The following is an 18,780-nucleotide window of genomic DNA, read 5'->3' on the forward strand; positions in this document are numbered from 1 at the left end:
GTTAGAAATAAATATCTGGTTGTAACTAAAGTTTTCCTCCAAAAAATGTTCTTAATAAAGTTAGAAAAAAAACATAAAAGCAGTACTTTTAGTGCAGGTAGTAACAGATCAACCTCATTTTGGATGTTCTGTGCAGAATGGAAGATAGCACCAGCAAGATGTAGTTGCAGGTATGAAAAAAGTTAGAAGTCCGAAAGAGCGATTTCAAGGCTATACGGTGTGTGTGGCAAGAGATCCCATTCGAGTCCGTACAGAGTCCAACCGATGAATGCAGACACATGTGGTCTTGCATTATCTTGATGGAACATTACCTTTTTCCAGATACTCTTTGTGGATAATACCACGATAATCCCACCAGACACGAAGCATGATCTTTTTATTAGTCAAATTGTGCTTTGCAACTCTGCCAAAGGGCTCAATGGAGGCAGACCCTTTCTTTTCAGCTTTATTGAAGTGTTGTTGAAGTAAATCCACTTTACATCACAAGTGATGATCTGGTCTAGAATTCTGTCCTTGCATTGATATTCGAGCAGATCAGTGCTGGCCCGAACATGTCTATCCTTATCTGCTCGAGTCAGTCCATGCGGCACCCAGCAATTAAATTTGTACTTCAAGTTTATACGATGCACAGCATGACTAATGGACATGGCCCTAACGTCTAACTCCTTAGCAAGCTCTTGAGTGGTTGCATACCGATCTTCTTCGACAAGTTCATGCAGGCGGGCCTCTTCAACATCAGCAGGCCAAACAGAGTGCTCTGGTTGCTGAATATCAGTCCTTGTTTCTGAACTTTCAGTACCAAAACTTCACAGTGTCATATAATGCAACATTAGTACCTAAAGCTGTATACATGATTTAGTGATATTCTGTAGACTTTTTGCAACATAACTGGAAGTAAATGATGGTTCTAATCTAGTAACGTGAAAGTTTGATTTCAGACACCTTGTACTTAATGATATGGATATTTTTTTTACAGTATTCTTAAAGACGTCTTTTTCTTTCAAATGCCAAAAATCATTTGACAAAATATAATTAAACAGGCCAACGTGAACTGTTTGCACAGATGATATTTGCGGTAGCAGAAAACTTCTGTTAAAATCGGATATTATTCAGTTATTCTATAATGCGCATTAGGCTTAAGTCGCAAATAAAAGCTGAATGTGTTTCTAACAGTGGTAATCAGTATTTTAAATTACTTACCATTTATTTCGATATTTTGAAACTGGAGATATAACACATACAGTCAAAAGTCGTTAAATTACGACACCCATAATCCGGACCTCAAAGCTACAAACTTTCTGCGCACGCGTCGCATCGACGCATGCGCGTAAGACCTTTACAGCTGCGAATATGCGTGTGCGCATGTGCATAATACGTTTACGCATGCACGTTTAATGTATAATGGACGGTATAAGCTAAAAATTATCTAATTCAGTTAATGTTGCAGATTGCGTTGTTCCTTAATCTTCGAATTGGATCCGGCTTATTATTTTTTGCAGTCTGTTAGAGCAATTTTATAAAAGTAAGCTTGAACTTTTGATTATGTGAAATAGAATTTTCGATATATATTTACTAATATGTAAAGGATCTACAAAGCGAAAGTATGTTTCGAAGTCCATTAAACAAAAAGTGGAATTGCTGCAAAAAATGGATAAAGGCATAATCCTTTGTTTATCTAACCATTCCGAAATCTGTTTATCAATTTCACACCGCTCTGCTGCAGGGGGGGGGGACGCCGCTGCACGCAATGAATTGGAAGTTGATCTGTCAGCACTAGCCTTATCTTCAGAGCAGATGTTTTTATTTTATTTGGCTTCTAATTCGTTATTAATGTAGTATTTCATCTCGATGTACTCCGTCTTTGATATGATTTAAATCAAATTCCTCGTCATTATAATTCGCTTCCTATAGTGAAGAAATTGATACAAAGGTTATTGAAAACAAAAAAATTTCGATTGACAAATTAGTCGGTATTCTCTACACAGCAATTATAGGACTTCAACAGCGGAACTTTGTAACTGAACAAGAAATTATGTCTGTTTATAGAATTAAAGAGAAAGTATCACATAAAACGAAGCAACTTAAACAACTTAAATTGAAAGAAATGTTTAATAAAGTAAACAAATAAATATTAAGCTTTTTTTTTTTTGTAAATTTTGATACCCTTTAGATCATTATTGCTAATTGTTCTTTATTTCATAAATTACGGTTTCATATTTTTAATTTTATAATTTCTGCATGCCATCTTACCAGATTTAAACTGATCTATAATCCGGGATCGCCGAAGTCCTGACAAGTCCGGATTAACGATTTTTGACTGTATTAGAAAAAAGTTCATTGAATTATTATTTTATATATTAACTGACCTTGGGCTGTCTTGAAGATTGCCATGGGTAGTTATTCAGTAATGAAAACATGAAAGGTTAAGAAAAAGGTGAATACATGTATGTATTTAAAAAAAAATTAAAAACACATGAATGCATTACATTTACATTTTACATGAATTATGTGATTAATAATGCAGTTAAATCTTTGTAAAACTATTTGGTAAATGAAAACTGAAAGTTGTGGTTTCAAATCGACAGGCATTTACAACTCGACGCATTCATTGGGAAAGGCTAATACCATCAATTATTTAGCTATCTTATCACCGAGAATGCTACCTATGGTGCACTACATCCATGAGAAGTCGGGAAACTTCCTGCCTGTTTTGGTGGAGAACAACTCAGTAACGAATCCGAGTGACACCCACCCCTCTTTTCCTACTACCAAACCTCTTGAGAGAACTTCCAGTTCACAGGTATTTTAAAAGCCTCTTTGAGAAATGAAAATATTAAATCTATTAAATACAACCTTAAGAATGCAATATACATCTTAGGCCCACATCACATGGCGTTTGTTTCACACGAACAACTGTTTCGGACAATTTTTCTGCCTGGTTTACTATTGAAAGAAAGACGTGCAACTTCCCTTCCTTTCCAAAAAAATTGCATGCTGTTCGTTTTCAACCTATCAGCTTATTTGTAATGGGGAACCAGTTTCCCCCCTTGTTAACCCTAAAGCAATCTATGGTGATTGGCTATTGTAACAAAGCAGAAAAATTGTTCCAAACAGTTGTTCTTCCGAAACAAACCAATAGCAGCCTTAGAAGACTCAAAGAGAATTTTAAAAGAAGTCTCATTAGTTTCAGTGGAACATCTAGTTTGTTAAAAGAAATTACAGTAATTTAACTTTATTTATATCTTATTGTTATTTATATCAAGGTTTCTTAAACATTTTTTCAGTTGCAACCCCTTTTATCACCGAGATTTCTTTGCGACCCACAGAACCCCATAAGTATTGCATAAATCCGACACACATGGGAGTGAAGCTGTTAATTTTTTCATTTGTACTGTAATATACTATTGCAATTTCAGGTCATTAACTTTAATTTCTAATTTTAAGATATATAACAATGTGAAAATTTTAAATAAGTAACAGACGAAACGACAGCGGCACGTGCAAAGCAAGGAAAATGAACGTTTATATTATAAAAAGAATGCATCGAAACGTTTTCATTTTTTTCTGTCTGTATTGTCTTAATCTTTATCTATTTTCAGATACATTGTGTAAAAATGTTTGGTAATTGTAAAATTATTATAAGTTAAAGGAATATCAAAACTGCTAAATTTTGTGGCAACCCCTTGCTGCAGGTCCCGTAACCCTCAGTTTAAGAACCCTTGATTTAATCATTATTCTTATTTGTGCCAATGGAGTTAATAAAGCAATTCAATAAAAAGGCTTGCAATTAGACACCATAATGAAACTTACAAATGCAAGGCTGTTATTGAAGACTTCTTTTAAATAAATTTAAAAAAAAGTTTAAAAAAGAGAGAAAAAAAAGCAAATGGATTAGTTACATCTTTAGGGAGTGTTGTTCAATTTAGCGATACCAAATGTAGAAAATAAAAAAAGCAATTTTCTTTTGAAGCCAGGAGTGCAGTTTAGAAGAAGAAAGTGTCACAATAGTTTTTTCACTACACACGCATTCTATTAGGCTATGGAAAACTACATAATTTTGAAAACTTGGTAATCAATTATGCAATCGGCTAAATATGGTATGGGAAACAATTTTAAATGGGACTCCTGTATTCCAGCTTGCATGAGCACTGATATTACTTTAACTGGACCCGAATATAACCAGTGAAAATACACTGCATGACAAAATGCCATATATAAATTTTTGATTAGAAACAGACCATAATGCAGAGATAAATAATTTGTTTGTGCATAGGTAAATCATTCATTAAATGCTTGATTATCTAATTTTCAAAGAAGCATGATAAAGCACTTAGATATATAGGGCATCACTAGACTCAACTATAAGAGGCTTTTTCTTTTATAATACTTTCTACAATTATTCAATAATTCTAACTTCAACAAACAAAAAGGTTTCACATAATGCTATTTATTGTTAGTGTAAACAATTAAATGCTACATTTGTACAATATACACATATATTTTGCAGCAACATAACAAAATATGTATTCATGAGCATGTTCAAATTAAATGCATGAAATAATAAAACACTCAAGATATTGCATTTACATTTTATGCTGTTAAATATTTAGAACACAGAACAAGTTTTATGGTGATGTAATTATCTCATTAATTAGCAACAAATGAATATAACATACAGAACACATAAATGGGTGAAAGTAATGAATGGTCAGAAAAGCTTTTAATTTATTAAAAAAAGAATTTAGCATCAATAAAAAAGGTCAGCAAAATATTTTTATATACTGTTTAATTTTTTTTTATTTTTAAGAGTTTATTATTACAAATTACCCTTTTAAATTAAAAAAGTACTTAATCAGTAGTGAAATTTACTAATGATGTATCACAAGAAATTAATTTGTGTATTCCTAAGCATTCTAACATTCAAACATTCCACATCAATAATTTTTGGCAATTAATAATCCATCCATCCATACTACATAGTTCAGAAGAGACTCGGCCTTGCAAAATTATAAGCAAGACAGTTACAAGCAATCATATATCTATATTTTTTTTAATTTACTATACATCCAAACACAATAAAATATGTCATAAAACTACAAACATGAAACAAAGCTATTTTATCAGTTCAGTGTTGTAAAAGGCTGTAAACACACTTTCTCAATATAAATATATAAATATAAAATATACTATAAACAATAAATAAATAAATATACAAGAGTATTTTGAAAATAATACAACATTTTTCATTGAATGTCAATGAACACATGATGGCAAGCAGATCATTTGGTAACAGAAATTTTATTATAATTGTTAAAAAAAAAAATTGCACTTTTCTTTGTGAAAATAATCCTTACATTTCCCTACTGATAATGATTAATTTACATTTGTTTTAAAATACCAAGACTAGCTCAATAATAAATTTAAAAAATTTAACATTTCCAATTTGTAGAACAGATTTGCAATCTAAATATAGAACAACATTCTTGCAAAGCTAGCAGCAGATCTTAATAACAACAATGTGGATAAAAAAAAGTAAAAATTGGTTTTTATAACTCAGGATATCTATCATTATGGCTTGAATATACACAGTTTGTGACTTTAACCATAAGCTCATAGTAACAGAAAACAAATGCACATGTAAACTGAAATTTACATGTTGTACAGATCTAACACAGCACAGATATTATTTCATATAATAATGTAAAGTCTAATCATCTATTCCAGCCACTTCCAGTATGGTATCAAATGAGAAAGGAATGAACATGCTGCCCATTCCAGAATAGAACTTGCTTTGAAATTCAACCCTGGAAAAAAAATTGCTTCTAAATTTGGATACAAAAATTGAGGAAAGAAAGAAATGTTACAAATTTTCTCTTTAAATATAATTAATTTTATAGTTAAAAAAAGTTACTAAAAACACACAGACAATTCATTCTGTTGTATCAGAAGTTTAATAACTTCTGAATGCAATCTAGACCGTGAAAATTCCTTTAAATATTCTGCTTTCTGCCAAATAATTGCCAGCTTGGCACTATCTTGCCTGGTAAGATAGCCACTCACTAAATTCTACTAATTCTACTAAATGTTAAATGGGTATGTACCTGTAACCTTATTTTTCAGGCAAAGCTTTGCTTTCCTGAGGCCTTTAATGTTATATTATAAAAGAGATACAATTTATACATAATTTCACTAAAATTATATACATATATACAAAATTCGTAATAGTATGCATCAAACAGTGCACAATATGTGCATGCCAGCAAAAAGTGGCAGACATCAATCCTAAATTCTGGTTCCATCTACCTTAAATACGTATACCCTTAAAACAGTGTCCTATCAAGAATTTAATTCAAATAAAATTATAAAAGTTTTTATAAATTAAAAAAAAGTTTTTTTATTTAAAACTTATAAACATAGTAGTTTCTACTAAAAGTAGAAAAATGATTTATCATAAGGCTTATTGGGAACAAGAGATTAAATAATTATCTTTACAAAATTCATATACAATTTTATAGCACAAATAATGAATATATGAAAAGCCTCAGATAAGTTTATAAAATTAGTAATGGCTTATATACTTGACAATGCAGTTCAATTATTAGAATTCATTATTTGGCACTCATGCTTTTATTTGCGATATAAAATTGTAGATGAATTTTGTAAAAAGGTTTATTTATCTTGTTTCCAATAAACTAAAACTATTAATAATATTTTTTATTCATGTTTCATAGTACTTCGGGTTTTTTTTTTCTACTTTTTGTTCATTAATTATTTTATGAGTTTGAAATAAAAGCCTATTTTATAATTAATCTTTTTAGGCTCAATGACACATAATCAACCAAATTATTCAACTAAAAACTAATTTTTCTATAATGAAGAATCACAATAGTTTCTTTCTTTCCTTTTTTTTTTTTTTCTTTTCTTTTCTTTTCTTTTTTTTTTTTACTTTGAACAATTCTGTTATGATGGTAAGGAGTTGGGGACACCCAGCGATTTTGTTAAAAAAATCAGAAATTATGCTATGATTATGAATTATTATATAAAGTTTGTTTAAATGATTATTTTCCTGCTCTTGTACAAAAAGTAAAATTCTCAGATTTTTAATTTGTCCTTTAAATGAAGATATTTGTAAATAATTGTTTCAATATTAATTTTAAAAAATCTAAATCAAATTTTGAAAAAAATCACTTCACCATCATATTGTCATCAAAAAAATCTAGAAAGTCTATTTAATATTTTCTATGTATCTATAAATAAAGAGAGAAAAGAAATAGCGCATTTATTTAAATAGCTAATTTCTTTCCAAGTAATTCTTTCTAGCAATCAGAGAGAGATTAATTAAACAAAATCAGTCAGTACAAGAGAAATCATTAGTAAAACAAGAAAAACAGTATAACAATATCGTAATTTCAAAATTCTAACCAAATTATGTTACACATCAAAGAAGAATCACAAGCCACAATACAATTTCTACTGCTTAAATGTCTACAACAAATGTTTCTTAAAAAATGTTAATAACTGCCTGACTAACATATTTTTATCATTCTTATTTTAAGAGTATTACGAGTTTATTTTATAATTTATGAAAATGTCAAAACTTTACAGCAGATTCATTTTCAGATGTTGAAATTTTAAAATCATAAGATGTCCAACAGACAAAAAAATTGAGCAATTTTAAAAAATCACCAAAAAATCAGAAATTATGTTATAAATTTCATTTCAAATATTTTTCTCACTCTACCCAATAGTAAAAACTGCAAAATTCTGAGATTTTTAGTTTGTTTGTAAAATGGAGATACGTGCAAAATATCATTTCATCATTACATTAAAAAAAAAATCACCTTACCATACTGTATTGTCAGCTATAATTAAATCTGACCTCTATAGCTTATCAGGAAGTAGTTTAAAAACTGATGACAAAATTTTGCCCATAGTGATAAACACCATGAGGGAATTAAATAAAAGTTTATAATAAACAGTAAGTTCTTACTGGTTCTTGATCTGATGAATTTTTTAGAAGTAACTAACAACACTTAAGATATTAATTCTTTAATGGCAGAATATATTAAGGAAAATTACATGCTCCTGATGATACACAACTCTCTTTAGCTACACTAAAACACTAACTGAAAGAAAATAGTTACGGCAAAACAAAATTTGAAACTCTTTAATTTTAATATATTATTATGGTACACATATGTTTCTTATATTTAATAAATATTATTTATATGTTTATTAATATATAAATTATTTTTACATTTAACTGATATAAAAAAGAAAACATTTCTAGTAATTTTATAATACTTGTATAACACCTAAATTTAATTTTTTTCAGATATTTTGGGTCACACGGTTTCAGCCACAATTTTTTGCAATGAGTTTTTGTTACAATTTAATCTACCAAATCTGATGCAAAAAAATTTTCTCTTTTGGAGGAGTTCTCTACTGGATGAGAACACCTGGGCTAAAACATTTCATAGAAAGGAAATAATTATAAGATATTTGATGTGTTTGTACTCCTACTCTTATGTTCTGTGGCATAGAAGCCACAGAAGAAGAGTCATCTTGAAAAGCATGTACAATCTGTGACATTAGTTAATTTTGCCTTAGTATCCTATATCTGTAACAGTTTGATTCTGGGGATGGGGGGTTGTAAAAAACGATAAAAAATTACATGATAGGCATATTACAAGTGCAAACATGGAGAGATTGTAGATTCTTTTCGTTCTATTTACTACGGATATTGTACTATAAAATTTTGAGACCTATACTTCTATACGCAATATCAAGCATATTCAAATTTTATCTTCATGTTGTCTACATTTCAGTCTTTTTAGACTAAAACTGTATGCCACTTCAACATGTCACTTATTTGCTTTCTTCTTCAAAGCAAACATAAAAGCGTTTTAATTTATAATTAAGATGTAAAAAGACTTAAAGTAGAATATATTACAAATGCATCATATCAATTTCTAATTTAAAAAATTACACAATATTTACTTGGAGCTAATTTCAAAATTCCTCTTCATTGTAAAATTAGAAGAAATTCAGCCTTAGATTGGCACTGATTTAAATTTAATTCTTTATGCAATATTGAAAGACAATATAACTTCTACTCTGTTCCTTATCCTTTTGACTACTGTTGGGGCACATATTCATATAAAGAAATGTAAAATCAAAGGATTAAGGAATCAAATACTACCTTTACATAGTTTCCCAAAAGACATAAAAATATTTAAATCAATGGAAATTCCCATATTTTAGTTTTGACTAATTAAAGCTAATATGTTTTTCTTACAGATTTATTATCTTGAAGCTCTTTTTTATGTTAATCTGCTATTAATTGCTTAATGATATAAATATCAATTATTGCATAAGAATACTGTATAAACTATGAATTGTTTAAATCTTGGCACCCTCTAGCTGCCAATATGGTTATACAGTGGGTACCACTTAATATGATCATGTCTGTTCCAACATTATTTGATTTTATAAAGCGGTTAAGTTTTATATGTGTTGCTGGGCCGCACACAAGATTTTGTTTTGGTTAGGGATTACAAGATTGGATATTTTCAGGGAAGGTGATATAAAAATAGACTTATTTTATATAAGATTTCAATAAAGTTTTATGAATAAAATGTGCACCTGCCTGAACCTTTCTCTCCTTGCATATGGCCCTGCTGTTGTGATTAATACTCTTTTTCTATATTCTGTTTAATATGTAAGTTACAAACACATTTTTTTAAAAAACTTTCATTACTTTTTCTGTAGACAACAAGAGCCATCTTAATTCAGAAAAACTGCAATTATTTCAACATGTTACACAGATCAATACAATATGTAAGCATATCAAACATTATTTAAAAATTTATCCATTTCTGCATATTTCTTGTTAGTAGCTTTCCAACGATGGTCTCCAAGACAGCATTGGTTGTAACTTTCTGTACCTCCCCCTTTAAGTTCAAGCATTCTTCTCAAAATTTTTAATGCTTGTTGAGACTCTGCTTCTGTTGGTACAGGATTGGGATTTTCATCTTCAGACTCACTTTCATTTTCACTAATTCCTTTGTTTCCTCTGATAACTCCAATGATCTCCGCATCACACTTTTCATAGCAAGTCTGGATATTTTTATCAATTCCCAAATATTCGAGGAAAGTCTTATCATGCAATTTTTCATCATCATCCTTGTCTTCTCGCACATCTGGGGAATTTTCAGAAATTTGCTTTGAACGGAAGATGGCTTTTTTAAATCACTTTGTTTGAAATTGTTTGAGAAGTTACTTCATCCCATGCATTTAAAATAACATGCATGGCATCTAAGAGAGAAACTGACTTGACAATTTCTTTAGCAGAACAAACTGCATCATTTGTATTAATTTCACTAATAACATTTTGATCCACTTCCTTCCTGTAATGATTCTTGAATGCTTTTATAACACTTTGATCTAATGGCTGAAAAATGGAAGTTGTATTAGGAGGAAGGAAAACTAATTTTATGCTCTTCAATAAGAGATCAGTTGAATGGGAAGTGCAATTATCTAATAAGAGCACCACTTTTTCTTGCTGCAGTTCTTTATCTCACTTCATACGAAAATCACAAAAAATACTGCTTGTCATCCAAGCATTTTTATTGCTGTAATAGGTCATAGGCAAATGCTTGACATCCTTCAGGCAACGAGGGTTTTTCTTATACCCATGACTAATGGAGTCATTTTAACTATTCCATCCATATTACACATTAACAACACAGTAACATATTGTTTCACTTTTTTTACAGCCAGCTGACAATTCACCATTAAAGTAAGCTGAGGTATGGCTCAATAATAAAGATCAGTCTCATCAATGTTAAAAATTTGATGCAGTTTATATTCTTGAAAAGTCTGGCTAGAATCTTTTCTATTCAACTACTGGCTTCATTAGAATCTGCATCTTGTGAGCCAGCCAACTGGTTAGGGACAAACTCCTCTCCCAGCATTCTGGTAAATTCTGTTGCCTTTAGATACAGAATTTCTCATGACATGATAACGTTCTTCTTCCTAGCATTTCAAAATCGTTCCCAAGAAGGCAGTTTCTACATCGGCAGACTTTCCACTTTGCTTCCACTTATGCGAGACATTTGCATTTGCCATCAGCTCATCTGAAATTGCCTACTTTCTTTTCAACAATGTACATAATGCAGATTGTGAAATTCTGAGTTGTACAGAAGCTTCACATTGTTTGCATTTTGGTAAAGCATCATATCGCTTCAACAATTCTTTAAGCTTAAGTCCTTGTGCTTGGACATTTTAAGGCACAGCCAAACAACAAGAGCATGATGTGGATGGGTAAATTTAACAAACTGTGTGCGCAGGGGGCACAACAAATTTTTATACAGATTCTCCCTCCCCTCTTTTTTTCCTTATGTTTTTCCCTTCTCCCAAAGGATGAGGCAGTTCTGACAAACCTCTTGTCACCCCCCCCATGATTGGTCAAGAAAATTCCAGCATTTGCACTTGCACCTGCACTTATAAAAGTGAATCAACCACTTTTAAACATAGACTTTTTTTAACATAGGTTTTTTTTATAATTCCAGATAAGAAAACTGTAGCATTTGCAGCTCCACATGCAAAAGTGAATCAACTTTGAATAAAATCACTAAACTTGAAACACAAACTTGGAGTTTTGACTTTTTATTATTTACTAATTTTAAAAGCAATTTGGTTATATTGAGCAGTTATTTTATTATGATATTGTATTTATTTGAAATTGTTCCTTGTGTTTTGATAAAGCAGCGATTCTGATAGGTGGTATCCACTGTATGAACTTGCACAACTCCAAGGATACTACTACACAACAGCAATTTTTTAGTCTTTATCGTTTTAATAGTAGGCTCATTAGCTTGCAAACTCTGTTGACTGCAAGGCAGAAAGTATGTGAAAAGTTATTTTTAATTACTTGGAAATAATTTGTTTTCTCTTTAAAAAATGAAAAAGCAAAATGATTTTGCAAATTTCAGACTTTTCATCACTTAACACAGCTGTGATTGTAATATACACAGAAACAATCTAATGAACATTTCATTAAATTAGAAATAAATCATTTATAATAATAAAAACAACAGAGTGATAAAATAATGCCAGATAAATAAGCATAAGTGTGTGCTATTGACACTGCTGATAATTATAGTGGCAATACTTCAATAGAAGTTGAAAATGATGAATAAGAAGGTATTGTAAAAAAAATGCTATTTAACAAAGAATAAATTTTTCGATAAAGTCACGGGATTAAAAAATCTCAAATATTTCAGAACCAATGTTGAATTAACAATTACTACAAATGAAAAACTCCATGTGATGAAAAGAAGTTAAAAGGAAATGTGTAGTACGTAAGAAAAGAAGAAAGTTGTGAAGTCAGTGAATACTATAACACTTATCCTAAGCTGTGAATACTGCAACATTTATCCTAAGTCAAGCATGAACATGGGAGATGTTCATCCTTGGCTATCAGTATAGATTCCAATACTATGACTAATTTCAAAATGTGAAATATAAAATTTATTCTTTGTAATAAATGTTAAGGTAACAAATAAATTATAAAATTTTAAAAAATAGGTCTGGAAAGTCTTACTGCAATGCCCACTGGAATGCAAAGGGTTAAAATGCTTACAGAAATGAATTCTAAACTGATCAAATTTCTAATTAATTTGTAAAGGGCCATTTTAAATTTCAAAAGATTAAAAACAATAATAACCCCAATAAACAACAGTTATTTTTAACCAGTGCAGGTGCAATAAAAGTTTGCATGAATACATTCAACAGCCACAATTTGAAACAGTAATGAAATTAAAGGCTATCATAATTTTAAATAAAGAGGGAATATAGAGAAATTTTAATATTTCCTTACCAATGCAATCGTAATGCATGCAGAAAAGCAGATAAACCCTCCATAATAAGCAGCACACCAATAGTAAGAACTGCCCATGCACCAAATGTCAAGTAGAGAAGAACACCACCACTTCCAGAAATACCAATGCGCAAAACCATATTCCATAATACTTCTGATAATTCTGAAGGTAAGAAGAACATTTTTCTTTTCAGTTTTAAGTAAAACAAGTTAAGACACTTACCTGCTTTAAAAAGAAATTTTAATATTTCACTGTACACTTGTGAAATTAAAAATAAATAAAAACTAAGACATTGTAAAATACAACTGGAAAGCAATAAAATTAAATTTTATTTTATTTGAATTTATACATAATTTATTACATTTTTTACATAATTTATTGTAGACATAGCAGAATTTTATATGAAGATTCTACTGGTGTTTAAATCAGTAAATATTTGCATTTAAGTTAAGCAATATATAACATATTATTAAATTTAGCCACATAGTTGTATGCACATTAATTATTTACTTTCATCACGCTTAAAAGTATTTTGATAAATTAAAGCATTCTTTCCATATTCAGAATTTCGTTAGTATAGAAGTATAAGAAAATTACAGAATGAAATTTGCTTAGGAAAATACAATTTAGGATATTTAATATTAATATTTTTACACTAGTATCATATTAAATATAAATAGTTGAATAACTTGATTCATGCATAATAAAAGGAATTCAAGCCAATTTATTCTTTTGAAACTATGTTGACATACAAAAATCTCCACAATTTTTCATGTTACAAGGTTAACAGCTACACACATGGTTAACTTTATCCATATTAAGTTTGGGTCAAACAGTAACTGAAATTTCTTGAAACCTAGATCTCATTCATTACATATACCTTTCTAAAATTATATCATATTTAACATATCTTTGTACTCATGATTGCAATGTATCAACTAACAGTAACTAAGTCAGATATTACAGTTTCATATCACTTACAGATTTCAACCATTTTTAAAAGCATTCTAAGGCTTCCTACAAAATGCACAAAAACAATATTACTTGTGACAGTTATGTAGATGGATTACTTATAAGTTACATTTTTATACTAGCAGATAACTTTTATACCTGTCACCATAACAACCATGAGAGTCATTAATGGTTAAAAAATCATTTTATTCTGTTTCATTCTTTACATGATCATTTAGTATTTCACCATTAGCATTATAAGTGAGAGACAAGTACCTAATGCAGTTGCACAAAGTAAAATTATTAAAATTTTAATGTCTGAAAGTGTCCAATCTATTTAATTTTGTCACAGATTTAATGTACAATTTGGTAATGACACTCTATGAAAGTCTCAAGTACACAAATCGGCCAAGCTGTTTCATAATTGCCATGCAGAAGTTGAAAATTTGACTATTCTCATAGATCAAGAACAAATGTAACAGGAAAACAAATTTAACAAATATGTGACCTTATTTATGATAACTAATGAATAACAGTTCACAAGATATTAAAAAAAAAAAGCATAAATTATGAAAATGTGCACTTCATCCAAATTTTGAAAAATGATGTAATGGGTGCATCATATCTTAAATGCCAATCAAAAGGTTGCCAAATCAGAAATTTTTCAAAGACATTTAAATCAAAATGATATAAAAAGATGCATTTTTGATACATATAATAAATGTTAAGTGCACCCAACATTTATCATATACATTATCTGAAACAAAGCAGTTTAATTTGGAATAACACACAAAAAAGTCATTCTTATCTACTGAAAACACTTGGCTATCTGCTAGCAAAGCTTTTATCACTTTTATCATCATCAAAAGGTTACTGTGCACACTAATTTTGTTCAAGAATAATTTAGAATTAATGCAATATACTTCTGTGAACTTTTGGAGAAGAGAATAGCAGCATATTGGTCCAAAGTACATTCCAATTTGCAGTGTGCTCCCCAGGATGCAAGTCTCCTACGAGCAACAAATAAGAATTAAAGAAACTTCACTGAACAAGGTCAAGCATTTTAAAAACCAATACTCCTCCCTACCCACATAGATCAGCACCTTCAGACCACCATTTGCTTGCACCTCTAAAAAGCATAAAGCGATGGAACATCTTTATCACATGAATGAATCGAAGTATTTATGAGCTATCTGCTTCATACACATCCTACTTCTTTTTATAGCATAGAAATAAAAATAATAAAGAAAGAAAACTTCTGATATATTGTGAAAAGCATTAATATATTAATAAAGTTAATAGAGAAAAATGTTTCAAAAGCAATATTTTAATAGTATATCTAAATCACCCTTATAAATACAACATCAAACATGTTATGATAAAAAAAATTGATAAAATCACCATAACTCATAAAGCAAATGAAAAAATTCTTACGAGCATGAGCTAAACTTAAGGCCCATAGTCGAAGGTATGATGCAGTGTGTGATATTGATCCTAAACAATATTCGATAGTGTGAATGGCCTGATGTATAAAAATTTCTCCAAAATCAAAAGTCTCTGGTATAGTAGTTTCAGGAATTTGGTTTTCTTTCATTATTCCATCTGCTCCATTTTTACCATCTTCACCAGTTTTATTTTCAGTTCCACCCATCTGGAGGGGAAAAAATTAACATTATCAAATAAATAACAGATTAATGATAACTAAAAAATATGGTTTACTTGATCTAAAGTGACCTAAAAAAATAAAATTTAGATGAAATAATACATCATACAATAACGTTAGAAAATGTCAAGTATTAAAAGGAATAATCTGAACATTAAAAAAACTCATAGATCTTTCAGCTGCTAGCTGAATATGATACCACTTCATTGTAGTACTACTTCCATGTACATAAACAAATGTGAGAATAAAATGATTCCTTATATTTTCTTCTACCTAGAATGGAACTAGAGAAAGGCACACTAACTAAATCTACACTGCTTTATAATTACTTTTTGGAGGGGGGTTCTGCATGTGCGTGTGCTAGGAAACAAGAGAAATAAAACTATGCTGTTGTGTACTTCATTTCACATACTTCCTGGTTTGGGAGGGGAGGAATTTGTTACTAGAATTTGAAACATGGACCTTCCAAAAGTTGGACATGCTGTCACTTGCATCATAAGAGCATGCATAAGGAAATACAATAAATTCTTATGAGGGTTATTTATGCAATGCCTTACACACTATTAAGTGCCTTTCCTCATTTTTAATCATCGAATAATTAGGGAATAAATGATTTCAGCAACATTATTCAATAGGAAATACACATTCCTCAAATTAAGAAAAACAACAGTTTGTACAATACTTAAAATCTCATCATTATTGCAAATATAAATATGTTATCACTAAAGCATCATATTCATTATACACATTGAAGTGACAACAGCAATATTTGTAAAAGTTGATAAAAACCTACCATAGTTGGCCTCTTCAACCACTGTCTGTATAGCATATATGGCTTGGAAAGAAGCATCCAGGGAATGCATAACAAAGCTATTACAACAAGCATTCCTTGAAACACTGCCTACAAAAGAAAAAAAAAACTTCTTAATATCAAATTACTTTTAACCAAAAGTATGCAGAAATGTTCTAAATTTTAAAAACCATGCTATAATGCTCTACAAATTTGAACCAAAACAATAGTCACTTAAATGCATCTTGAATGAAAGGAAATTTTTCTTTGACATTTCCTTATAACCTTTTCCTAATTTCAGGTTTAAAATAGCAGATTTTAGTTGCACTGGTATTTTTATATCTTTATTACTAGAAATATACACATACAATTCATAAAGCATACACAACAGAGCATATGTCAAGATTAATCTTTCTTTCTTTCTCCTTTTTTTGTTTAAACAGCTTATCCTTCCCTCTTTTTTTATTCATTACAGATGTTCTTCTCAATTTCCATTTAAATTTACACAAGTCTTAATTTTAAGATAGAAATAGTATGTTATAACTCACTTGACCAGCATACATTGGTTTTAGGTAACATGGTTCTGATGGGTATTTAAACAGGAACATATTTATCAGCATAATCAAGAGACTAGGTGCACATCCAGACATAGTAGCATCATAATTTGTCCATTTTGAGAATATCAGTATCACCAGGTATCCAAATATCGAGATTAAGAATATGAGTTGTGGCACAAATTCACATATAACATTCAGTGGCTGTTTAAAATACCTAAAACAAAGTTTTTCATTCAATTAAAATATAACTGATGCATAATTATAATATTAGTGAGCTTAATTAAAATATATAAAAAACATAAGACTTAAGAAAAATTTTAATAACATAAACATGCAGATTATTCACTTCTATGTATTACTATAGAATAGACAACTGTTAAAACTTGCACTGGCTTGCTGTTAGTGATTACTTTACTCATATAATATTAATATGTCATTAATATGTCTCTGCGTGTGGCATAAAACCAGCTCTGAGAATGAATCTGAACTTTCACTGTCAATTCTCAGAAATGGGAATTAAGCAAGTTTATGGCTTGTGCAGTACGAATAAATGTTTTGAAGTGTTTTTGAACTTGAATAACTAATTTTCAGAGTATGATATATTTTCCCATTTGAGAAGATTTACTCAATGAAGGTCCAACATTTAGGCTAGAAAACAGTGTTTCACTTTTTAAAACTTTATGCCTATAGGTTAATAATTTTTTTAAATTCTGAATCACCATATATATAAGTTAACATGCTTTCCGTACTTAACTACTGATTAATCAATGTAACAGTGGGGAAGATGTCCATGGTTAACTCAAAATCACAATCAATTCAAGAACACACAAAACGAAAAGAATAAATAAATCTCTACATAAAATAGAAGGAAGAGTCTGTCTGTTTTGTTTTTCGTTTATGCTGTGCATAAGCTAATAGATCTAGGGCTATGAAATTTGGTACACAGGTGCATCTAGACAAGAGCCAGTGCACCTCGAAGCGATATTTTCAAAATTCGAATGAGTTTCTTTTTATATCAAGTTTTTTGATGAAATCGCATCAAGTTCCCAATTCTCTCACATTATATCAACAACAATGGCTCTAGCCATTGTTGCTGATATATCACTGCTGTCACTCAGAAAAATGAGGGCAATAATTCTGTGCAGTTTTTAAATTTAATGTTTCTCTTGGATACTAATGTTTATCAAGAGGCACTTGTATACAATGTTTGTGAGTTTGTCAAGAGGACGTTTGTTTTCCAGTACATTTAAAGGCCAGATGAAGGCGAAATAAAAATAAAAGAAGGAATAATATATATTACAGTTAAACTATTAACAATTAATTTACTTATATTTATAGCAGTTTAATCTGGAGAATAAGTTAAATGTACAAACTAAATCAGCAATCAAAGCTCTCGATCCTGTGCACATCCTCTTTTTCTGTTTCTTCATATCCTAAAACTATTTTTTTAACTGATATATACTGAATTTATTTTTTAAATTCTGCAATTTCCTTGCAGTGGATAATTTAAACATGCTAACATAAATCTGTATCACATATAATTATAAAGTACTGCAGATGCAAACAATCCCAAATATTATTAAAATATGATCTTTCCTTTTAATTATTTCTTTATTTTATTATCAGTATTGTATTTTTATAGACAATTTTGGGTACTGTTCTATTATTTGGACTGGGTCAAAAAATGTATGTATGCATACATATATGGATGGATGTGTTTATGTATGTACATGTGTATGCCCATATGTATCTGCATGTGTGCCTACACATATATGCACATACATACATACACTTCTGAATCCGGTCCTGATAACAGAACAGTACCCAATTTTGCATTATGTTGATGGTTTGTGATGAGAATTTATCATTTCACATTAACTTTTTTCCCCCACACAGAGGGACTCGTTAATGCATTCTCAAATAACTGGAGGGAAA

General features: G+C 29.9%; 1 protein-coding gene across 2 annotated transcripts in view; it reads right to left on the bottom strand.

Moving 5' to 3' along the window:
* Positions 1 to 4,427: 4,427 nt before the first annotated feature.
* LOC118194213 (V-type proton ATPase 116 kDa subunit a 1-like) overlaps positions 4,428 to 18,780 on the bottom strand; it is an 80,224-nt gene continuing 65,871 nt past the window's right edge. For both annotated transcript variants that reach the window (XM_035365432.2, XM_035365431.2), the window contains exons 15-19: positions 16,837 to 17,059; positions 16,292 to 16,399; positions 15,270 to 15,486; positions 12,884 to 13,046; positions 4,428 to 5,804 (exon numbers count right to left, since the gene is read on the bottom strand). In XM_035365432.2, coding sequence (XP_035221323.1) covers positions 5,708 to 5,804; positions 12,884 to 13,046; positions 15,270 to 15,486; positions 16,292 to 16,399; positions 16,837 to 17,059 — 808 coding nt within the window. In that variant the 3' untranslated portion in view covers positions 4,428 to 5,707. The remainder of the gene's footprint in view (positions 5,805 to 12,883; positions 13,047 to 15,269; positions 15,487 to 16,291; positions 16,400 to 16,836; positions 17,060 to 18,780) is intronic.

The sequence above is a fragment of the Stegodyphus dumicola genome, chromosome 1, assembly GCF_044657685.1.
Source record: "Stegodyphus dumicola isolate Sdum_Otavi_A_Nest chromosome 1, ASM4465768v1".
NCBI lineage: Eukaryota > Metazoa > Arthropoda > Arachnida > Araneae > Eresidae > Stegodyphus > Stegodyphus dumicola.